The sequence below is a fragment of the Carcharhinus amblyrhynchos genome, chromosome 18, assembly GCF_965287045.1.
Source record: "Carcharhinus amblyrhynchos chromosome 18, sCarAmb.v2.hapA, whole genome shotgun sequence".
In the NCBI taxonomy this organism is placed as follows: Eukaryota; Metazoa; Chordata; class Chondrichthyes; order Carcharhiniformes; family Carcharhinidae; genus Carcharhinus; species Carcharhinus amblyrhynchos.
Window position 1 is genome coordinate 47,413,431 of NC_137341.1, and position 25,576 is coordinate 47,439,006.

At 43.1% G+C, this 25,576-nt stretch overlaps 1 protein-coding gene across 1 annotated transcript in view; it reads left to right on the forward strand.

Moving 5' to 3' along the window:
• The window catches only part of clec16a (C-type lectin domain containing 16A), a 246,720-nt gene that overhangs the window by 192,199 nt on the left and 28,945 nt on the right, over positions 1-25,576 (forward strand). Inside the window, exon 22 of the mRNA XM_080206958.1 lies at positions 377-544. Coding sequence (XP_080063084.1) covers positions 377-544 — 168 coding nt within the window. The remainder of the gene's footprint in view (positions 1-376; positions 545-25,576) is intronic.

Below are 25,576 nucleotides of genomic sequence, written 5' to 3' on the forward strand. Positions count from 1 at the left end.
TGACTGTAAATATCAAAATGGGATTTGGCTAAAATCTACAGCAAATGAGTTTGACAAACTCCAATCACTGTTTTATCAGAAGATGATAAATGTCTTGCTTCACTGTTCCAATGCAGACGTAAGAAGGGATTATTAGCTTGGTGTGCATTATAATGGATATTTTGACACATTGTGCTTGAGCATTAGAAATGTTATATCACATCAGTGTTCACAACTTTACAATGTTCTGTATTTGAGAATATTTGTATATTTGAAATCTGCAGGAGAATTTATTATTTAGATGTAATTTTCCTTATGAAAGGAATTCAATCACTCAAATTCTGTTTAGCAATAACATTCATTAATATATTGTTAAAACATACTTATTGTCCTCTAGTGCTGTTGGATCTCCCAGTGGAAACCTCTTCTGAAGTCCTGGGCTTCGGACATGGATCGCCTTCTTCTGCCCATCATTTACCTTTTAGATTTTATGACCAGTCTCGCCGTGGTGTCAGTGATCCTACAGTTCAACGTTCAGTTTTTGCTTCCGTTGATAAAGTTCCAGGTAATGCGGAATGTTCTACTAGTTCAAATACATCTTTTAAATTATTTGTGCAAAAAAAAACTTCCAGAAGCGTTCAACCTTTTAAAGACTATGATAACTTAGTTACTGTGCATTAAGTCTAGCAGGTTTGCGATAGTGCTTCAGTTTAATGCTGAGAGTAGCAAAGGAGGAAATGTGTTCTCGGGCTGTGTGTTGCTATTAACCCATCTTATGGCCACAATGTTCTGTGTGAATAGATTGGAACATTCCATCTGTTTATAGTGGTACACAGGTATTAGCAGTCTTAGACTTGGATAAATAGGGTTTTTTGGAATAAAGGAACATGAAACATTCCCATCACAGTGACAAAGGACAATAGAAGTAACTGGGTTTTGATAAAAAAATCATTCTGTTCCATGCAAAATTGTCACACAGTGACCTCTCATCAGTAGTGGAGCAGCAGGAGTGTTTGTGTCTGTATTTCGTGGGAATGTCCAGATTAACACGATATGTATATGGGTGCAGCTATTGACAAACATGGATAAGAACATATATAGGAGCAGGAGTAGGCCATCTAGCCCCTCGAGCCTGCTCTGCCATTCAATAAGATCGTGGCTGATCTGATAGTGGTTCAGTTCCACTTACCCGCCTGCTTCCCATAACCCTTAATTCCCTTATTGGTTAAAAATCTATCTATCTGTGACATAAACACGTTTAACGAGGTAGCCTCTACTGCTTCAATGGACAGAGAATTCCAAAGATTCACTACCCTCTGGGAGAAGAAGTTCTTCCTCAACTCTGTTCTAAATTGACTCCCCCGTATTTTGAGGCTGTGCCCCCTAGTTCTTGTTCCCATTCTAAGTGGAAATAACCTTGCTGCTTCAACCCTGTCTAGCCTCTTCATTATCTTATATGCCTCTGTAAGATCTCTCCTCAACCTCCTATACTCCAATGAGTACAGGCCCAGTCTACTCAACCTCTCCTCATAAGCTAACCCCCGTCATCTCCAGAATCAACCTAGTGAACCTTCTCTGTACCCCCTCCAAAGCTAATATATCCTTCCTTAAATAAGGGGACCAAAATTGTACACAGTACTCTAGGTGCGGCTTCACTAGTACCTTGTACAATTGCAGCAAAACCTCCTTGCTTTTATACTCCATCTCCAAAGTTATTTGATTAACTTTCCATTTTCCTTCTATCCTGAAATCTGCACAATCAAATGCCATTTAAAGAGTTAATGCACTGAAGTTTCTGATACTTAAATACCAAATTGTTTCTATTTGATTCTGTCAGTTCCTCTTTGTAGTGTACCAATGCCCACAACAGAGCTCTCATCACTTTTGGGTCATCGTCACCAAAACACCACAGTAACCATTATTCCTGTCATATGTGGTTCTGTAAGAATTTAAACAAGAGTTTAAATTTTTATGCTGCTTCAACAGGTTTTTCCATTGCTTTATTGAAGACATGTTTGTGTTCTTGCAATGTTGAGTTCGAGGCTAGTGAGCTGATTTTAGCAGTATAATTGTGGGGAGCCACTAAATTCAAAATAAGTAGAAACCACTAAAATCGCCCGTCATCTTTCTTTCTGCTTTTGTTTAATCTCAAAATAATTTGCCCTAGCAAATGTGAGGAAAAATAAGTAGAAACAGCACAGATGTGTTAAATTGGAAAGGAAGAGAGAAAGTCTTCACTTTTATGTGGTGGTGTACAGGCTTAGAGTCTGCCTGTACTACTTCCCAATTCTGCTGAATACCTTGTTGCCCCTGGAGCTTGAAACTCTACTACCTAATCTGAAATCAGAAACAGTAAGAAGTTTTACAGCACCAGGTTAAAATCTAGCAGCTTTATTTGGTATCCTAAGCTTTTGGAGCGCTGCTCCTTCATCAGGTGAGTGAAACTAACCAAATAAACCTGTTGGACTTTAACTTGGTGTTGTGACACTTCTCACTGTGCCCTTCTCAGTCCAGCGCCGGCATCTCCATATCATGAAATCAGGAAATAATTGGATATTGGATGGTTGGAAGATCTGAGAAGGCTGTCATAAGCCTCTGCAAATAAGGCAGGAGAACTGGCCTTTGTTAACTGAAGAGAAATAGTATCATTGCAAGATGGAGGAGAGAGTGAACAAAAAGGACCGACATAAACTGATGAGGGAAAGGATCATGCCATTATGACCTGGTGTTGAGGGAGAGGAAGGGACAGGGGGAGGAGGAGTGGCGGGAGGGGGCTGAAAGAGGTGAACACGAGTTTTAATTATTGAGGAAAAAGGAAGTACTGAAAGGGGAATAGTTTTTGCAGAAGGAAACAAAATGGTGGCAAGTGGGGCAAAAGCTCTGAAGCGACCCAACAAGTTGTGAGGGAGAAAGCTCTTCATGTAGGAAGAACCGGGGATTTGGTAGAATTGTGAAAGAGGGATTTCTAATTGGCCATAGCTGGAGATGGAGTGAACTTTGCTTCGTCAGGTTCTGGTGTCTCTTAGCCGGACGGGGAGGGCAGAGGATAGAGACAGTAGTTTCTGCAGTGGATGAAAGGGGACTTTTGGACTGTGGGAAGAAATCCATGCAGAAACGGGGAGAACGTGCGGACTCTGCACAGACAGTGACCCGAGCCAGGAATCGAACCCAGGTCCCTGGCGCAGTGAGGCAGCAGTGCTAACCAGTGTTCCGCCCCGGTGTTGGAAATCTGAAAGAGTGAAACTCTGCAAGTCTGAGTGTGTTGAATGGCACGAGGGAAGGAAGTAGTAACATACTGAACGGAAGCAGACTAAGAAGATATACAAGGGATCCAAAGACAGGTTCACAATGCATATATGCAAGTGTACAAAGTGAAGTGATTAAGTTTGTGAACCACAAACATAAGTGGCCATGTGGGAACATGATGTGGTGGCAGCAACGGAAATGCGTTTTAAAATGGTGAGCACTCGGTCTAACTATTCAAGGAAACCCAGGTGTTCAGAAAACTTCTTAGAATCTACAGTGCAGAAGGAGGCCATTCGGCACATCAAGTCTGCCTAGAAAATAATCCCATCCAGCCCCTATTCCCGTAACCCCACACATTTACCCTCCTAATCCCCCTGACACTGAGGGGCAATTTAGCATGGCCGATCCACGTAGCCCGCACATCTTTGGACTCCGGGAGGAAATCAGAGCGCCCGGAGGAAACCCACGCAAACACGGGGAGAGTGTGGAAACTCCACATAAGACAGTGACCCAAGGCCAGGATTGAACCCAGATCTCTGGCGCTGTGAGGCAGCAGTGTTAATCACTGTGCAGCTGTGATAGGAATGGATAGGGAAGGCAAAAGGAAGTTGGGTAGCAGTACTGATGAGTGAAGACGTTGTCGCATTCTATTGAGGGGGAAAGAATATCAGCCATGTGGTTAGGATTGGGTAGCAAAAAGGGGATGTTCATATTACTGGGGATATAGAGAGTGTGATAATTTATATAGGCGCGGGCACAAGCTGAAATGTTTTGGATGAATGTATAGGCCGAGGCATTTTTATTGTGTTTAGATGATTTAAGAACATAAGAACATAAGAAATAGGAGCAGGAGTAGGCCATCTGGCCCTTCGAGCCTGCCCCGCCATTCAATAAGATCATGGCTGATCTGTCGTGGCTCAGTTCCACTTTCCCGCCCTCTCCCCATAACCCTTAATCCCCTCTCTTATCAAAAACCCATCAACCCGCTTCTTAAAAATATTTAGCGAGGCAGCCTCCTCCACTTCAACGGGCAGAGAATTCCAGAGATTCACCACCCTTTGAGTGAAGAAGTTCCTCCTCAACTCCGTTCTGAACCGCCCCCCCTTTATCTTGAGGCTGTGCCCCCTAGTCCTACTGTCTTTTTTGAGCGGGAAGAGTCTTTCCACCTCTATCCTATCCATCCCATTCATCATCTTATACGTCTCAATGAGATCTCCCCTCATTCTTCTAAACTCTAACGAGTACAAGCCTAGTTTATTCAGCCTCTCCTCATAGCTCAACCCCGGATTCTAACATTTTACCTACCACAGACGTTAAACTAACCGGCCTGTAATTCCCCGCCTTTTGCCTGGCACCCTTCTTAAACAACGGCGTAACATTAGCCGTTTTCCAATCCTCCGGCACTTCCCCGGAATCCAGCGACGTCTGGAAAATAACCACCAAGGCATCCACTATCACCTCCGCCATTTCTTTCAGAACCCTCGGATGCATTCCATCCGGTCCTGGGGACTTGTCCACAATCAGCCCCTCCAGTCTGTCGCGCACCACCTCTCTAGTAACAGTAATGTCATTAAGACCCTCCAGTCCTACCACCTTTCCATCGCTAACACCCGGCAAATTATTCGCGTCCTCCTCCGTGAAGACAGAAACAAAAAAGTTATTCAAGACCTTAGCCATATCCCCATCCCCTACCACTAGGTCCCCTTTCTCATCCGCTAAGGGACCAACGTTCACCCTAGCCAGCCTCTTCCTTTTTATATATTGATGCATGTGGAAGTCTTAAGTAGGAGAGGATGGGAGAAGTCAAGTATTAAGATGTTCAAGGGTTGGGCTAGTGTTTTTATCCTCTTTTAAACAAAAGTGGAAGTGTGTTCTTGGTAACAGATATAGATTAGTATTTATCTATGCGAAACTTGTATCCATTCAATGCCAGGTATTGGAATTTGAATGAATAAGCAGATACCTACAATATAAAGGGGGGAGGGTTCAGGGGTATGGGGAATTACAAAATCAAAGGTAAAGGAGAGGGTACGAGTGCAGGTTAATGTTGAGGACATTCAACTAGTTAAAGGAGTCGAGGGCTGAGGAGAGGTTAGTAGCGTTTCATCAAATCGGGTCCAGATAAAGGCTGGCATAAAGACACTTTACCTGAATGCACAAAGCTTTCGAAACAAAGTGAATGAGTTGATGGCACAAATCAGTACAAGTGGGAAGATCTAATGGCTATTACAGAAACGTGGTTGCAGGGTGACCAGGACTGGGAACTGAATATCCAGGGGTATCAGACATTTCAGAAGGATAGACGGGAAGAAAAAGGAGGCGGGGTGGCTCTATCAATAAAAGATAACATCAGGACGGTAGTGAGAGACGATATAGGCTCAGAGGCAAAATGTGGAATCGTTGTGGGTGGAGATAAGGAATAGTAAGGCGAGAAAGTCACTAGTGGGCGTGGTCTATAGGCCCCCAAATAATAACTTTGAGGTGGGGCGGGCTATAAACAAGCAAATAATGGATGTGTGCAAAAATGGAACGGCAATAATCATGGGGGATTTTAACCTGCACGTTGATTGGTTGACTCAAGTCGGACGCGGTGGACTTGAGGAAGAATTCTTAGAATGTTGTCGGGATTGTTTCCTTGAACAGTACATTACAGAACCTATGAGGGAGCAAGTTATCTTGGATCTGGTCCTGTGTAATGAGACAGGTAGAATTAAAGACCTTCTTGTGAGGGATCCACTTGGGATGAGTGATCACAATATGGTTGTATTTCTAATACAGTTGGAGGGAGAGAAAAAAGGGTCCCAAACCAGAGTCCTCTGCTTGAACAGAGGGGAGTATGAAAGTATCAGGGCTGAATTGGCTAATGTAGACTGGGAGCGCAGACTAGTTGGTAGGACAGCTGAGGAACAGTGGAGGATTTTTAAGGAGATTTTTCTCAGTACTCAGCAAAAATATATTCCGGTGATAAAGAAGGAACGTAAGAAAATGGATAACCAGCCGTGGATATCGAAGGAAATAAAGGAGAGCATTAAATTAAAAACCAATGCGTACAGAGTGGCCAAAACTAGTGGAGAATTAGAAGATTGGAAAAGCTTTAAAAAAAACAAAGAATGACTAAGGCAGTGATAAAGAAAGGAAAGATAGATTATGAAACTAAACTAGCGCAAAATATAAAAATTGATAGTAAAAGTTTTTACAAATATATAAAAAGGAAAAGATTGGCTAAAGTAAATGTTGGACCCTTAGAAGACAAGAAGGGGGATTTAATAACGGGAAATGAGGAAACGGCCAAGGTCTTAAACAAGTTTTTTGTGTCGGTCTTCACGGTAGAGGACACAAATAGCTTACCGAACATTAACGGTCGTGGGACTGTAGGGGGGGTGAGGTCCTTAAAACGATTATTGTTACTAAAGAGGTAGGGCTTGGTAGACTAATGGGACTAAAGGTAGCCAAGTCCCTGGGCCCAGATGGAATGCATCCCAGGATACTGAAAGAAATGGCAGAAGTAATGTGTGCAGTTTTGGGCGCCGCACCTGCGCAAAGATATTTTGGCCTTGGAGGGAGTGCAGAGGAGGTTTACTAGGCTGATACCGGAGTTGAGGGGGTTGAGCTATGAGGAGAGGCTGAATAAACTAGGCTTGTACTCATTAGAGTTTAGAAGAATGAGGGGAGATCTCATTGAGACGCATAAGATGATGAAAGGGATGGATAGGATAGAGGTGGAGAGACTCTTCCTGCTCAAAAAAGACAGTAGGACTAGGGGGCACAGCCTCAAGATAAAGGGGGGCGGTTTAGAACGGAGTTGAGGAGGAACTTCTTCACTCAAAGGGTGGTGAATCTCTGGAATTCTCTGCTCGTTGAAGTGGTGGAGGCTGCCTCGCTAAATATTTTTAAGACGCGGGTTGATGGGTTTTTGATAAGAGAGGGGATTAAGGGTTATGGGGAGAGGGCGGGAAAGTGGAACTGAGCCGCGACAGATCAGCCATGATCTTATTGAATGGTGGGGCAGGCTCTAGGGGCTAGATGGCCTACTCCTGCTCCTATTTCTTATGTTCTTATGTTCTTAAGTAATAGCAGATGCGTTAGTAGTAATTTATCAAAATTCGCTGGACTCTGGGCAAGTGCTGGCTGATTGGAAAACAGCTACTGTTACGCCGCTGTGTAAAAAAGGAATTAGACAAAAGGCAGGTTACAGGTCGGTTAGTTTAACGTCTGTAGTTGGGAAAATGCTGGAATCCATCATTAAAGAAGGAATAGCAGGACACTTGGAAATGAATGGTTTGATCAAGCAGACGCAGCATGGATTCGTGAAGGGGAAGTCGTGTTTGAACTTACTGGATTTTTATGAAGGTGTAACGAGTGCAGTTGACAAAGGGGAACCGGTGGAAGTGGTGTTTTTAGATTTCCAGAAGGCATTCGATAAGGTGCCTCACAAAAGGTTGCTGCAAAGATTAAGATACACGGAGTTGGGGGTAAAGTGTTAGCGTGGATTGAGGATTAGCTATCTAACAGGAAGCAGAGTTGGAATAAATGGGTGCTTTTCTGGTTGGCAGTTGGTGACTAGTGGCGTGCTGTAGGGATTGGTGCTGGGGCCTCAACTGTTTACCATATACATAGATGATCTGGAAGAGGGGACCGAGTGTAGAGTAACAAAGTTTGCTGATGACACGAAGATGAGTGGGAAAGCAAAATGCATGGAGGATGTGGAAAGTCTGCAGAGAGATTTGGATAGGCTGTGAGTGGGCGATGATCTGGCAGATGGAGTATAACGTTGGCAAGTGAGGTTATCCACTTTGGAAGGAATAATCGTAAAATGGTCTATTATTTAAATAGTGAAAAATTACAACATGCTACTATGCAGAGGGACCTGGCAGTCCTTGTGCATGAATCGCAAAAACTCACTGCAGGCGCAGCAGGTGATCAAGAAGGCAAATGGAATGTTGGCCTTTATTGCGAGGGGGATGGACTATAAAAGCAGGGAGGTCTTGCTGCAACTGTACAAGGTACTGCTGAGGCCACAACGAGAGTACTGTGTGCAATTTTGGTCCCCTTATTTGCGAAAGGATATATTGGACTTGAAGGGAGTACAGAGAAGGTTCGCCAGGTTGATACCGGAGATGAGGGGGTCAGCTTATGAGGAGAGATTGAGTAGATTGGGCCTGTACTCATTGAAGTTTATAAAGCTGAGGGGTGATCTTATAGAGACATATAAGATAATGATGGGGCTAGATAGGGTAGAGGCAGAGAGATTCTTTCCACTTGAAAAGGAAATAAGAACTAGAGGACAGAGCCTCAAAATAAGGGAGAGTCAGTTTAGGACAGAGTTGAGGAGGAACTTCTTCTCTCAGAGGATATTGAATCTCTGGAATTCTCTGCCGATTGAGCAGAGGAGGCTACCTCATTGAATACGTTTAAGTCACAGGTAGATAGATTTCTGATCAATAAGGGAATTAAGAGTTATGGGGAGTGGGTGGGTAAGTGGAACTGAACCACTTTCAGATCAGCCATGATCTTATTTAATGGCGGGGCAGGCTCGAAGGGCTAGATGGCCTACTTCTATTCCTTATGTTCTTATGACGCCTCGGTAATTGGAAGAAGCATCACTTGCCAACTTTAACAAACTGGAAATTATCCGTATCTGTTTGTGTTTAAAATAACTACCTCATGACTTTCCACTGTGCCTTTTTTTATTTTGTATCAAATGTGATTAAGTGGACAGATGTTGAACATGTTGATACAGATTTAATGTGCATATCAAGCTTACCAATTCCTACAAACTAACCCAATCCAAGGTAACTCTGAATGTACTTGGTTTGAGGAAACACATTTATTCATACTAAAATGAGTTTTACTGAGGTCATGCATTTACTCGAATTCACATTCTGTTAACCAAGGAACTCGTCTGTCATTTTGCCAGCTGCAGCTCTGGTTTCCCAGAAAGATGCCAGATGGTTTCACAGTTGGGAATATGTGACAAATATTTGCATAGTATGTCAGCTTGCCGTAACTTTAGCCGTTACAGCTCGAGGTCAGAAAGTTATTGTTTTGAACCATTTTGGGCAAGTAATTTAGGCTAACCCTTCAATTTGTGTGGGAGTACTGTTTATAACTCTCCCACCCTGAACACCAAATATTAAAATAAAATCAGGGTAAAGTTTCTTCTAAGGCAGAGAAACCCAAACTTAGGAAATGAAATTGTGCCTTTCTTTGGTATCTGCAAACACGACTGGCACTTCACTATAGAATGAAGATGCTCTTTATAGAGTCATAGGGTGGAATTTTACTGACATGTCTGCCTGAGGTTTTTACGGTCCTGCCCAAGGTCAACGTAGAATGCCATTCTCCATTGTAAAAGGAAATTTTATATCCATGCCCTGCCTGTATGTTCTCAAGGTTCAGATCCTATGGCATTATTCAAAGATGATCAAACATTTTCTTTGGAGGGGGGGGGGGGGATCTTGTCAACATATGTCCTTCAGACGACCATTATCTGGCCGTCGATGCCAATGCTGGCCATGGGTTATTGCTGTGCATAGATCCTGGCTTCATTTACCTAAATTACTGTAGTCACTGCCCTATATAAATAACTGTTTCTTTTCCCTGAGCTAGCTTCCTTCTTTCCTTTGCATGCCCTCTAAATCATTTTGTGGATTGTTATCTGTCTTGGCTGGCTGCTGTGAGTAAAACCACAGCTTCTGTGACATTTGTATCCCTAACTTTGTATTTAGCCAACCCAATTCACTCTGAGGGCAGTTGGAATCTGGAATGTGCTGCTTGAGACAGTATTGAAGGCCAGAAACCTTACAACCTTTAAAAATAATTTGGATGAACACTTGAAATATCATAGCATTCAAGGATATGGGACAAGTGCAGGAAAATGTATTAGCACAACTTTAGTGGTAGTTATTGTCGGTGCAGTCTTGATGGACCAAAGGGCCTTTTCTGTGCTCTATGACTCTGTAGTCATAGAGGTTTACAGAATGGAAACAGGTCCTTCAGCCCAACTTGCCCATGCCACCCTTTTTTTTTAAATCCCTAAGCAAATCCCAATTGCCCACATTTGGCCTATATCCCTCCACACCCATCTTATCCATGTAACTATCTAAATGCTTTTTAAAATACAAAATTGTACCCACCTCTGGCAGCTTATTCCAGACAATCACTACCCTCTATGTGAAAAAATTGCCCCTCTGGACACTTTTGTATCTCTCCCCTCTCACCTTAAATCTATGCGCTCTAGTTTTTGGCTCTCCTACCTTTAGGAAAAGATATTGACTACCTAGCTGATCTATGTCCCTCTTATTTTATAGAGACCAACTTCATTCTACATTGAAATATCAGTCTTGTTCGCAGATATCGAAGACAGGCGTAATTTTCTTTCCTAAGTTTGAGTTTTTCTGCCTTAGAAGAAACTTTACCTTGATTTTATTTTAATATTTAATGTTCAGGGTGGGAGAGCTGAAGGGCTTGCCCAACAAAATAATACCTCTATGCCTGTCCTGTTCTGAGTCAGAAGGTTCAAGTCCCACTTCAGGACTTGAGCACAAAAATCTAGGCTGACATTCCAATGCAGTACTGAAGATGCTGCACTGTTGGAGGTGTCATCCTTCTGAGGCACCATCTCCTCTGTTTTACTCAGTTTGCCTGTTAACAAGTAACGTACAGATTTTATCACAACATGCTACACGGATTGGGTATAACCCTAAGAAGAACTGATTAGTTTTTGGCAAAGATGAAGATCCAGATTCTGGAATCTTTTAAAGGATCCATTAATATTAGGCACTGGGGCAAATTTACCTTTATTTTAAAGACTGTGGTGAATTGACTCAGCTGTTGTGGTGGAATTTGTCACAGCTGTCAATAGGAGCAGAGTTTTCAGAACAGGTTGTTGGATGTTGATTGGCCTTGAAGGTTCCTGATTGAGATGGAAACTCTATGTGGGGGAGGGGTGGGGGGTGGGTTCTGTGGCCTGCATGCAGCATGTTTCTTGCGGTGGGAAGTGGTATGGCATGCTGCGGGATCTTCTGGTCCCTCTTCTTGTCAATGGAATTTCCCATTGAATACTGAACCTTTTTTCAGTTTTGTAGTTACAGATCCCCAACCAGACAGGGAAAAGCTTCAAAAAAGAACTGTGTAATTTTCCTCCACATGCGCTCAACTAAGTGCCCTCTTCACTTGTTTAATTTGTGTGGCCAAGGCTCAAGAGCTGCTGTAAGTTGCAATTTTAAGATGCAATGCAAAAAAAATTAGTGTATTGCCACCAATTCTATACAGCAGGCCTGGTGTTTGCAATTTTTGTGGAGCTCAGCCTTCCCTCCTGATTAATCTTTGCACCAAATGTTTGTGAGGTCAGTTCTCCTGATGTGCAAAAGACCACTTAACACAATTCAATCCTGCCATTTCCTGCTACAGTCTCTTCTGGGTCACCATCAAGTTTGCTGTTTTTCAGTTTGGAACTTTGGCCACTTGAGTTCTGGGCATTTGTCTTCCAACCTCATATCCTCCTTCATCCATTTGCAACCTCATGTTCGTATTTCTCTTGCTTCCCCCTACCTTCAGATCCAATTAGCTTATTCATTGCCCCCAGCTTCTATCTCCCTCTGTGTTTCAAGCTCCTGTTGACTTTTTTCAGATTCACAGGCCCATTTATTTTTCAAAACTCATCTTTCTCTATGTTCTTTGACCTATTAGTCCTCATAGAACCACTGGTTTTGCAGAACCCCACTACCCTCTGTCCTCTCACTTCTACACAACCCAATTGCCCACTATGCTACCACTCTCCACAGTTCAGCCTTCTCTTATATTCCACCTTTTTCCATTGTACTAATCAGTCACCGCACAGAAGCTCATTTCCCTCTGCATCCCACCTCGCTTCCAGCTTATTCACAGTTGGCAGCAAAAATCTCCATTCTCAGATCGCCACTCCCACATCCCCACCTTAAGTTATAAGAAAAGGAACACATGACATAACATGACTCACCAGTGAGGAGAAACAGAGGGGTGGCACAGAAGCAATGCAAATAGAGCAGTGTTGAAGCAACAAGAAATGTGTGTCACAACTATACATCAAGGAAATAGGTTTGAAGGCAACGAGAGACAGAGGGTGATGAAAAGAAAATGAAGATTCAGAAGGGTTAAAGCTGGAAGGATTAGAGTCAGAAGAGTTTTTTTTTATTGTATATCGGGAATAACAGAAAATCATTTAACAACAAAGAACAACCCAGCACGGGAAACAGGCCCTTCAGCCCAACGAGCCCGTGCCGCTGCATCACCCTACACCTATTCTACCCTGCATGTCTACGAATGGAACCCCTAACTTAGCCAGATTCAGGGGAGAATAGTGTCAATTTGGTAAAACCAATCAGCCTAAGAGCACATCTTTGGGGTGTGGGAGGAAACCGGAGCGCCCGGAGGAAACCCATGCAACCACAGGGAGAATGCGCAAACTCCCACAGACGCAGGCCCAAATCCATGTATCTGCACAGCTAGCAGTGCTAGTCACCGAGCTGTTGCGGCGCCCGTTTACCGGTCCAGGATCAAGCACACACACCGACACGAAGTACTAGGCCACTCCCGGAACTTCCAAGAGCAGCCCACGCACGACCCACCGTGTGCATGCCCCTCGTTTGACACGAGGTGGACCTCCACCTGCAGAATAAAAAGACAAAAATGTTAATCTTACAAGCCTGCTTTTCCGGTGTCTCCCGAGGTTCTAACCTTATTTAATAGCCCCTACCATAACTCTCCATCCTCGTTTCACTCGTGTCTATCTAACTGAACCTTAAACGAGTCCAACGTTCCTGCCTCCACCACCCTACTCGGTAGCGCGTTCCATACCCCCACAACTCTCTGCGTAAAGAACCTTCCTCTCACTTCCAAATTATACCTCTCCCCCCTCACCCTTAAATCATGACCTCTCGTGTTTGTACCCAGTCTAGGGAGCAGTCTCTCACTATTAACTCTATCTATTCCCTTCAGTATCTTATATACCTCTATCATGTCCCCCCTCAATCTCCATCTTTCCAAGGAGAAAAGTCCCAGTTTCTCCAACCTTTCCTCGTAACCCAGCCCCTCCATGCCAGGCAACATCCTGGTAAACCTCCTCTGCACCCTTTCCAGAGACTCCACGTCCTTCCGGTAGTAAGGTGACCAGAACTGGACGCAGTACTCCAAATGCGGTCTAACCAATGTTCTGTACAACTGAAGCATTAGACGGCAGCTTTTATACTCTATACCCCTTCCTATAAAGGCTAACATTCCATTTGTCATAATGCAAGCTCTCATTATAAAGCAATATATTTTTAAAATTGCCATGAGTGATTCTGTGAAAGATTTGCTTGTGCATTTTCTTCTAAAAATTATGTTTGATGTTGTAACTCACTTTTGGGAATTAATTTGCATATCCTGTTGCCAGAATCACTTGAGGATGATGCTGTGCACTCAACCATTGCAGTTTCTTGGTACTGTGTGTGCAGATGTACATTGCTTGTGATTACGGCTTCTGCTTTATACCCATCAACATTACGAGAAGTTTTGCTCAATAGAAGCCAATTGTCAAGCCCATGTTTAGCTCTGGAGAACAGTTGTGATATTCTGGTTATAACTGTGAGGAAAAAGTACTCGCCAACTCTGTCCGTAGCATCCCTATAGTGCCAAAGGAGGACATTCGGCGCATCAAGTCTACACTGACCACAACCCCACCCAGACCCTATTCCTGGTAAACAAAAAAAAACCCTTCCTTCCCATGAGGATACACGGTAGCCTGGGAAAAGTGCTTGCAGAAGCTAATACAATCAGGCAGGCTTGGAAGTGGAACTACTTACTGAATCTAATTATTTAGAGGTCTACATGGACTTTTTAATAAAAATGTAGCGTTCAAAGCTGCAATACAACATTTGGTATTTGATGGATGTATTCTTCGATATGTCATTCTGACTTTGCAAGTGATGACGTCAAAATCTCTCAAGCTTACTCCAACTTTTAAAATGCTGTTTAGCACTGCTGCCTCACAGCACTAGGGACCCGGATTCAATTCCCGGCTGTGCAGAGTCTGCATGTTCTCCTTGTGTCTGCAGGGGTTTCCTCTGGGTGGTCTGGGTTCCTCCCACTGCCTGAAAGACATTAGGTGCATTGGTCATGTTAAATTCTCCCTCAGTGTACCCAAACAGATGCCGAAGTGTGGCGACTAAGGGATTTTCATAGTAACTTCATTTCAATGTTAAAATAAGCTGACTTGTGACACCAATTTTAAAAAAAAACCTTTGTGCTCACTTTACCATCAGTTTGCCATTAATGTTTAACAAGTGGTTAATGTATAATCAACCTCCAACAGGTGGTGTCATTCAAGATAAGGGTCTTCATCTCCACTATTCTTAGCATTATAAACCGTCAAGCCCAAAAATGGAGCTGAAATTTAAGTTCAAGAAAGTAACACGCTAGATTATAGGTTGGCTTGCACATATAGACCTCTAATAATTAGATTCAGTAAGTAGTCTTACAACACCAGGTTAAAGTCCAACAGGTTTATTTGGTAGCACGAGCTTTCGAAGCAATGCCGTGCCTACCCCAGTCCAATGCTGGTAACTCCTCATGATAATTAGATTGGGAGGAAAAGTACTGAGCAGAGGAAGTGAGATAATGTGGTGGGAATAGGATGTGCCATGATTTACAAGAAAATAAATTACTGTAGGGGAAAGGTTGAAAGAAGGCAAGAAAGTCAGAGTGAAGTAAAAGTTAGAATGGAGGAGTGACGCAATACTTGTGGGAAAATTGAGGGAGGACCTATTGAACGGTAGAATCCCCACAGTGCGGAAGGAGACTATTCAGCGCATCAAGTCTGCACCGACAACAATCCCAGCCAACCCTGCCCCCTAATCGCTTGTATTTACCCTAGCTAACCCAGTTGAAGAAATGATTAAATGGCAGGGAGGAGACGCAGGCATGATTGAAAGTCATGATTGAGTCGCACTGAAAATGCAAAACTGTTTTTGGAGCCAAGATAAAGATGAAAAGCTAGAATTTAAATTCAAGTACTTTTTTCCACTCGAAACTATCTTCCTAAACACCTGTTTCCTGTTTCCAACACCTTCATCTCTAGCAAGCATGGTGAGTTTGTGGTGTTCTGTTTCACTAAGATCGACACTATATGATCAGCTACCTCTGCTGCTTCTGTGGAATACCCTGCCCAGTGAAGCAGTTGAGGCTACCTCATTGAATGTTTTTTTAAAGAGGATAGATACATTTTTGAAGAATAAAAGAATGAAGGGTTATGGTGAGAGGGCGGGTAAATGGAGCTGAGTCCACGAAAAGATCAGCCATGATCTTATTGAATGGTGGAGCAGGCTCGAGGGGCCAGATGGCCTACTCCTGCTCCGAGGTTCTTATGTTCTGTCCCTGTTCAGCCGATCTGTAAAACTTTCTCCTGAGCTTTCCCCTGCCCTAACCCTAAACTCGCATCACTCTCTAGTTTTTTTTCCTGCCTCTTCACATGCTGCCCTGAGGCCCATTTACTTCTCCCCTCCCCCTATTCCTGACCACTTAGTTTCCCCTTCCTGGCTTCCATCTAAACTGATAACGTCATTGACATTCTCCCTTCTGGCACTGGCACTGACCTCCCCTTCAAATCTGCCATCATCATATTGCTCTTCAAGAAAACCAACCTTGATACCACCCCACCCTCCGTTCTTACAAACTGTCAGCCACCTTCAATCTCCTTTATCTCTCCAGAGTCCTCGGGTGTGTTGTGTCCTCTCAAATCCATATCTACCTTTCCTAGAACTCAATTGTTGATTGCTTCTGATCAGGTTTCTGCCTCCACCATGGCACTAAAACAACTCGATTCAAAATCGCAAGTACAATCCAATACAACTGTGACAAAGTTGCTTTTCCTCCTCTGCTTTCTTGCCTTGTTTGCAGCCTTTGACATAGCATGGTGGCACAGTGGTTAGCACTGCTGCCTACAGTGTGGATTCCAGAACTGCACACACTACTCTAATTTCTCTGACATCCCACATTGAATGAGCAGAAATTAAATACTAGGAAGGCTGAAGTCATTGTCTTTGGTCTCCACCTCAAACCCGGCTCCCTAGTCACTGCCTGGTAATCGTCTTGAGACTGAACTAGCCTGTTCACAGCCTTGGAGTTTTATTTGACCCCAGAATGATCTTTCAGTCATTACCTGCATTATCATCAAAATTGATCACATCCACCCCCATAACCTAGCCAGGCTCTGCCCTGCCTCTGCTCACCAGCTGCTGATGCCCTCATCTATGCCATTGTTACCACTATTCCACCACACTCATGGTCTTATTCCCTCCATGAACTTGGGGTCATCCAAAACTCTGCCATTCATGTCCTAACTGGCCAAATTCTGTTCATCCAGCACCCTACTAAATTGATTTCTGGATAGTTGTCTCAATTCAGAACCTTGTTTTGAAATCCCTCTCTCTCTCATCTTCCCCTGCTTCACAACCACCTCCCAAGATATCTCCATTCTGCTTCCGAGTCCCTGAATTTAATTCACCATTGGCAGCATTGACTTCAGCTGCCAAAAACCTAAGCTCAGGAATTCCCTCTCTCTCAACTTCTCTGCCTTTCAATCTTCCTTCTCTGAAGCTGCATAAGCACCTACCTCATTGACAAAGCTTTTGATCGCCTGACTTAATATCCCTATGTGGCTCAGTCTCCAATTTTGTTTGACATACCTGTGAAGTTTTTTTACTGTGCTAAAAGTGCTCCATAAATACAAGGTACCATTGAGGAAGGTCACGTTCCTAGTGAGCCAACTATGAATTAAATGTAAGGAATTGATTAATGTCTTCATACGAAACACGTACTAACCCATGCTCTGGTCACAAAAACATAATTGCTAATTGCGAAAAGCTGGAAATCTGAAAAAGAAAATAAGCTGAAAATCAGTTGTGACAGATTACCATTCATATTAACTGGCTTAATTTAATAATAAGCAGCTTCTTTAAAAAGATTAGAATAAAGGCAAGGAAAAATGAAATATACCAGCGCAAGAAGAAGTAGGTTGATGGCATTTAAATGGAATGCAGGTGGTGGGTAAAGGCTGACGTGAGAATGGGGGAAGGGTTGTAAAAAAAAAAGAGACTTCAGTGAGGAGAGCGGGGAATTAAGACAATAAGACATAGGAACGGAATTAGGCCACTTGGCCAATCGAGTCTGCTCCACCATTCAATCATAGCTGATATTTTTCTCATCCCCCCCATAGTGCCTAATCCCCTTATTGATCAAGAACCTATCTTAAAGGCACTCAATGACCTGGCCTCCACAACCTTCTGCAGCAAAGAGTTCCACAGATTCACCACTCTCTGGCTGAAGAAATTCCTTCTCCTCAGAGCGAGTTTTCAGTGAGGAGAGCGAGAGATAAAAAGCGAGTCTTCACTGAGGAGAGCAGGGAATACAGAGCGAGTCTTCAGTGAGGAGAGCGGGGAATACAGAACGAGTCTTCAGTGAGGAGAGCGGGGAGTGCAGAGCAAAACCATGTTGAGGAGAGTAGGTGCCACTGCACTTCATAAAAACAGCAGGCTGATGCCCAAGATGCAAAGCCACCAAAAATGGTTCTCTCCTAAATTCGATCTATTTCTCCCTGCCTGCCTGCATTGAAAATGTTGGCATTCATCCAATGAGGGTGGGTGGAGAACAAAAGTAACAAACAACAGGGAAGTTGAGTTCATTTTGGTGTACTGAATGGAAGCTTTGAACAAAGCAGTCATGTAATTCTTACCTATCCAATGTGTAGAAGGCTGTACCATGAGCAACAAATAATACTGCAGCGTTTTGGGGAAATAGGCAGGGGAGTGGAATTAAATTAATTCTTTCAAAGAGTCAGCACAGACACAGTGAACTAAGTAGCTTCCTTTTTTTTTGCTGTGATACAATCTTAGAAAGCAGATAAAGGTTGAGATTCAAAACACCTGCTTGTGCAATAAAGCCACAGGATTCCACCAGTTTTGAACAACAAAAACAGACTTTACTATGTAAGTTTAGAAAACTACAATAATTTACAATATGCGTCTTGTACTAATTAGGTAAGTGTGAAGCACATGTGAATTAACTGACAGATCGTAGTCAGACACACCCCACGATGGAATAAATGACAGACTCAACCAAAACTGATTCCATGGATTTCTCAGCAAGCTGCCCAGCCATTTGTCCCACTGAGAGTCGACCAATCTCACTGAAATTCTGTTGCTCTGACGAATATTTCCGAATCCACCCTCAAAGATCTCTATTTGGAATTCTCTCCAAAAATCACTCCCACCTGAATGGCTTTAGAAAATGCCCACCTCAGGGCTTCGATCTCACCATCCAAGATTTCTTCTCTCTGGACTCCTGAGTACACTCGAACACCAGCTTATGAGCTAATATTACAGATCTATGGCTGTGTTGAGCAGAATTGCTCTAAAGGGCACCTTTGCCTCAATGACCGTCTGCTGCCCACAGCTCCTTAAATTAGCACCTGTTTCTCTGCTGCTTTCTTTTAACTTAACCGGACCTGTTTTTGTACCAGCTTTATTGAAGGAGTAGGATTATTTTGGATGCTCTTTGTGGGAATAAGTGCAATATTGCAAAATAGCTTTGTGAAAAATTGAACATGATTGTGCATTTGTAACAATAAACAGTTGACAAGTTCCCAGCATTTTTCTTGGACGCCACAATAATACTTTGTCCCTGGGCAATCAGACAGGTCTTTAGTTTAATGTCTTGCCTGAAACACACTGCTTCCATCAGTGTAGCACTCCCTCATTACTATATTGAAATGCCAGGAGATTGCAGTGGAGCTTAAACCTTCAATGTTCTGACTCAAAGATCAGAAAACTATGATGAAAATCAGGATAACGATTGGCACTGCACTCCGTAGTTTGTCTCCACTATGTTCCATTCCCCATTCGATATATTGACAGACAAAGTTCTAAACGTTGTCAACTCAGATTTTGGTTGCAATGAATATTGGGAACATGCGTTGAACTTTTAAACTGAGGATTTTTTGTTAGAAAGCCAGTAATCCAAAACTGATTATAAACTGTCTCTTTGAGAAAGTAATAAACTAGTCATGAAGAATAAAAGATGTGGTTTGTGTAAAAAAAAACTTAACATAGGCAACATGACACAGGATTGCACCATGTTGGTGCTGCATCAGGCTGACTGGTAAATTGTGTGCTTATGACCACTGTTCCTCACACAATGAGCTTTCTGATTGAGAGCATGCCATTATCATGAGGTGAACATTTCCATCTCTTTCATGTATGCAGCAGCAACAATATTGTACATCATTGATGATGAATGCTGCTAGGGCTCTGAGCAGCCCTCTTGGTTGGGGAAGCATGTACTCTGGGAAAACCACCAAGTAGGGAGTTCATAGTCACAGGCAGAAGGAAATTGGGACAACACGTACCTTCAAGAGACCAAAGGCACTCAGACTGAGGAGACAATGCAAATACCTCACAAAGAGCGCTCCCAGGAGGCACAGATTGGACCACTGTGCTATCAGTGGGGAGGCCTAATGGTATTATCAATGGTCTGTTAATCGAGAAACTCAGCTAATGTTCTGGGGACCCAGGTTCAAATCCCGCCATGGCAGATGGTGGAATTTGAATTCAATCAAAAAAAAAACAGTATTAAGAATCAGCTGATGACCAGGAAATGCTTGTCGGAAAAACCCATCTTGTTCACTAATGTCCTTTATGGAAGGAAATCTGCCGTCCTTGCCTAGTCTGGGCAACATGTGACTCCAGGCCACAGCAATGTGGTTGACTCTCAATTGCCTTGGCAAGTCATTCAGTTGCACTACAGCATTTCAAGAAGACAGCTCTCTACCACATTCTCAAGGGCAGCTAGGGATGGGCAATAAATGCTGGCCTAGCCAGTGCTGCCCGTGTCCCATGAATGAAAAGAAAATTAAGTTGCCTCCACATGGAGTCTGCAATCAAGAAACCGAGGACAACATTATTTCATTTTCATTGTTAATATCAAAGCCAAAAGTGGTCATCATTGGCTAGGCCAGCATTTACTGCCCCTTCCGAACTGCTCTTGAGAAAGTGGTTTTGACCTGCTTTCTTGAGTCGCTGCCATCCCTGAGGTATATGTACACCACAGCGCTGCTACCGAGTTCCAGGATTTTGACCTAGCGACAGTGAAGGAACAGGGGTATATTTCCATGTCAGAATGGTGAGTGGTTTGGAGGGAAACCTGCAGTTGGCAGTGTTCCCCTACATTTGCCGCCCTTCTCCTAGGTAATGGAGGTTGCGGATTTGGAAGGTGCTGTCGAAAGCCTTGGTGAGTTGCTGTGCAGATACGTGATGTGCTTATCTTGTCCCTATGAAACTACCATCTGCAGCTGAGGGATGGATTTTGAGAGGGAACTGTTAGAATTTGTTTGTGCATGTTTACTGGAAATGAGATCACACTCTGATTTCTTGGTACTTGGTGTGGAGGACGAACAGGAGCCGAGAAGGAGTGTCATCATAGCTCTGGAAACCATAGAGACAGTCAGTCCCTTTTTTTTGTTTGAACAAATAAACCGTATAGCAGAGAAGGATGCCATTCACACCTTCATACCTGTGCCCAAAGAAAAAATGCTAAAAAATCTCAGCAGGTTTGGTAACATCTTTAAGGAGAGAAAAGAGCTGACGTTTCAAGTCCAGATGATGCTTTGTCAAGGACCCTCTGAGTTTTGACAAAGAGTCATCTGGATTTGAAACATCAGCTCTTTTGTCTCCTTACAGATGCTGCCAGACCCGCTGAGATTTCCCAGCATTTTCTCCTTTGGTTTCAGATTCCAGCATCTGCAGTAATTTGCTTTCACACCTGTGCTAGCTTGTTGAATGAATTAGTTGTACTCACAGCTCCCTAGCATAGTATCTGGCTAATTCTTCATTAATCTGTTGCCCCTCCCAGTTTAATGTGCAGAATTTCATAAAGCAAGGATTGTAACCCACAGGTACTCTTCGGTATGTGGAAGTTATAAATAATTGCAAATGTTGCCCTTTGTGATCATGAATGAAAATAAAAGTTAGAAAGCAATGGAATGGGGAATTGCCACTGAGCTGAAAATGTAGTCAAAGCGTTAGAAATAGATCTGTTATGGAGGAGACATTGCTGATTGGGGAATTCTTTAATGTCCTGTGCTAGGGTGTAACTTGCGGGATTTATTTTCATGAGCTTTTTAAAAAATTCCTCAGAATTAAAGTGCGGTAGTTCCAAGAATTGCTATCTGCTAGTTTTAGTGAGGCACTGATATTAGACTGTAATATATATATATATATAAGCAAAAGATATCAAAATAAATGTTAACAGTTCAAATAAGTGTGCGTAAATCCAGACATTGCACACAAGACTTGAAAGAATCATTGTCAGATGTTAAAGGGGAAGTCTTCAGTGCTGCCTATTTTTAAGGAATAAACTTGCTACCAATAGAAAATAAATATAATCATTACTATCTCCTGAATTTTGTATACAAGATGAACAGCATTCATGATCTTATCTAGAGCCATATTCAGCATGACGGTGCTGTGTAATCCTATTGGTCTCTGTTCCTAGATAAAATCGTTAACTTGAAGTGGTTTTATTGTTCAAGAATGTCAACACACAAACCTTTGAAATGCTGCACCCTATTTATTATCAAGCCAAATTTCCAGGAAATGCTACTCTCAAATTCGCAAGAACAATTGTGCCATTGGGATAAAGCCATCAGTTTATCTTGTCCAAAAGCATGGAGCCATACGGGGGCTGCACACTTTCCTGGAAGCACCATTGCTGTTTGAACAGCTCCGCATGCAGCGGCTGGTTTTCCATTGCCGTGTCAAGTTCCACCTCTGAAATTACATGCAGGGTAGTATTGGAGGGGGCAGGGGTCTCGCTTGACAGCTGTTGAGCTGACAAGAGCCCTTTTAGGGAAAGGGAAGGTGTCACTTAGGAATTTAACTGGACAGTGGTAGACCTTCCACATCTGTAGGCACCCCCCCTCCCCCCCAAAAGTCCCCCAAGCTGGTTCTCCAATTGGGTACTGAGTAGCTTTGAACATGGACAACATATATCCCTTCCTCCCCTGCCAATCCGCACACTGACAGTCCACAAGCAATCCTCAGGAATTTGCTTTCCATGTTTCTTAACTTGATGAATACCCCACCAACTACTGGATTAATAAGAAATGAGGCCTTTAAGTGGGCATTAAGGGCCTCAGTTGGCAGCGGGGTGGGACAGTTGTTCAAGGACCTTCTCCTCACAGACTTGTAATCTCCACCTACCCCCCTCCTGCATGATTAAATGCCCTCTGCCAATTATTTGTGAAATCCACTTCCACCATCTTTTCAGGCAGAGCTTTCCAGATCCTGGCAATTCTCTGCACAGAAAAAGCTCTCTCTCTGGTTGAGAGCTGTTGGGGCGGCACAGTGGTTAGCACTGCTGCCTCACAGTGCCAGGGACCTGTGTTCGATTCCTGGCTTGGGTCACTGCGTGGAGTTTGCATGTTCTCCCCATGTCTGTGTGGGTTTCCTCTCACTCTCCAAAGATGTGCGAGTTAGGTTGATTGGCCATTCTAAATTACCCCTTACTGTCAGGGGGCTAGCTAGGGTAAATGCGTGGGTATTGGGATAAGGCCTGGAGGGGATTGTGGTCTGTGCAGACTTGATGGGCCGAATGGCCGCTTCCTGCACTGTAGGACTCCATAATTATCTTCCTCTGGTTATTCGCCCCATATCTTTGACTGTTTGGCCTTAACCTACTGTCATCAAATTCCCCTTCTTCCTTAGCCAAGTTTTTAAAAAGCTTGTGAAGCAATCACAGCTAACTGGAGAAAATGTAATGCTACGGAATTCCCCGTTTGCATTGAGAGGTAGATTACATAGCATTGGAACACCCAAAAAAAACACTCTGTGCATGTTTAGTTCTTTCAGCCACCACTTTTTTTTCTTTGTCGTTTACAAATGCCTGGGATGTTTAATAAAGATTAGGGAGAGGGGCAAAAAAGCAGGAGTGACGGGCACAAATGGAATGGACCGTTTCTCTCTCCCATAGCCAAGGAACCATTACGACCAAAATATCTTATGTCTGTATGGACAAAGAAAGTGAGACAGGCGAATTGGGAAAGAAGCCTGTTAAAGTGGGCCCATAATCAAATTGCTTTCCTTGTCATGAATGTGAATCATCAAAATTATAACATTCTTACAGTACAGAAGGAGGCCATTCAGCCCATCGAGCCTGCACTGACAACAGTCCCACCTAGGCCCTATTCCCATAACTTTACGTATTTACCCTACTAATTCCCCCGATCGCTGACACCAGTCCAAAAGACGTGCTGGTTAGGTGCATTGGCCATGCTAAATTCTCCCGCATTGTACCTGAATAGGTGGCGGAGTGTGGCAACTAGAGGATTTTCACAGTAACCTCATTGCAGTGTTAATGTAAGTCTACTTGTGACACTAATAAATAAACTTAAACTTAACTTGACGCTAAGGGGTAATTTTAGCATGGCCAATCAATCTAACCAGTGTGTCTTTCGGACTGCGGGAGGAAACCGGAGCACCTGGAGGAAACCCACACAGACACGTGCAGACTCCACACAGTGACCCAAGACTGGAATTGAACATGGGTGCCTGGTGCTGTGAAGCAGCAGTGCCGACCACTGTGCCAGCTGTTTAACTTACAAAAAGGGTTCCTCATTCTCAGGCTAGTATAAACCAGTATAATTTTGCTTAAATAATTGATGTGCGCATGATTTTCAACTTCAGTCCTTAGTTTTGCTCCTTGGCTATCTTTTTAAATCACAATTCACCAGATCAAGTACTGTTTTTAACAGAAGTATCATTTTATTTTAGTTGCGATGTTGCGTCCAAAGATATGCAGGTTAGGTTGATTGGCCATGCTAAATTAACCCTGCTGTCCGGGATTAGCAAGGTAAATATGAGGAGTTATGGGAATAGGGCCAGGATGGGATTGTAGTTGGTGCAGACTCAATGGGCCAAATGGCCTCCTTCTACACTGTAGGATTCTAAGTGTGTAGGACAGAAGCATATTAGATTTGTCATGCAACTTAAATTTCTGAGGTGTCATTAGCATAGTAAAGTCTCCCAAGCTGAAAAGAAAGAAACACTGGGCAGTGATCAGCGGATAAATCAGGTTGGTTGATAAATATACATCTCAAAAGGATTTAAGGAGAAAGTTCCAGGGAGTGGAGCTCTCCAGCAATTAGTTTTTGTCCAGGCTAGTGAATGAATAAGAGCAGTTTTGTGGTACTAAAGGGCAACTAAGATTAATATAGCCATTATCAAACAAGTGCTACCACAGATTCTGCTGAATAATCAAATTTGCTTTTAGTTATCTAACCTGTAAAACATCTCAAGTGTTTAGCATTGTTATTCGTACTGGCTAATCCAGACAGTGTTTCTTTCAGCATTGTTATTCATCCTAGTTAATCTGGACAGTACCAATGCCATCACTTAAAGAATTATAGAATCCCTAAAGTGCAGAAGGAGGTCATTCAGCCCACTGACCCAATCCCACCCAGGCCTTATTCCCTCATTTTTACTCTGCTAATCCCCCTAACAGTAATGGACAATTTATCGTGGCCAATCAACTTATCCTGCACGTCTTTGGACTGTGGGAGGAAAGCAGAACACCCGGACGAAACTCACACAGGCATGGGGAGAATGAGCAGACTCCACACAGACAGTGACCCGAGGCCAGAATTGAACCCGGGTCCCTGACGCTGTGAGGCAGCAATGTTAACCACTGTGCCACCGTGCCATCCATATAACACCACCTCTGGTCAACCATAGAAACAAGTGCCTGATTCAGGTGCCAGTATACTATGACATGCTAACGGCACGTCCCAAACACAGCTCTGTAAGTTACTTTGCCATATCTATGTTAATGCTCATGAACATTTGAAGTACAAACCTGTGTGTGCACAGTGTCCAAGTTGCAAAGGAACTCGGAACAACACTGTTGCAAACAGATATAAACTCACCTGGTTCAATGGATCACTGATACTATGCCTAAAATGCCTTTGATATACAGCAGTGTTATCAGAGATGTAAATCATTTTATTAGACTTTCCTGCTGTTTTATCCTGTTATTTCTCTGTAAATGTTTGCACCTGTGTCCACTCATAAGATCTTAAAATAAACATTTGTAACTACACTTATTAACTTTAGGCTGCTATCAAGCAGCTCCGATCAAAGCTTAAACTTATTCTTTGCTTTATTAACATCCTCTCCATTGTAACTGTATCCCTAATTAATGACTTTAACGAGGTTACTTCTCCTTACATTAATGGTATCATTTCCAAAGGCTATATAACCATGTGGTGAAATGAGGCATACTTTTA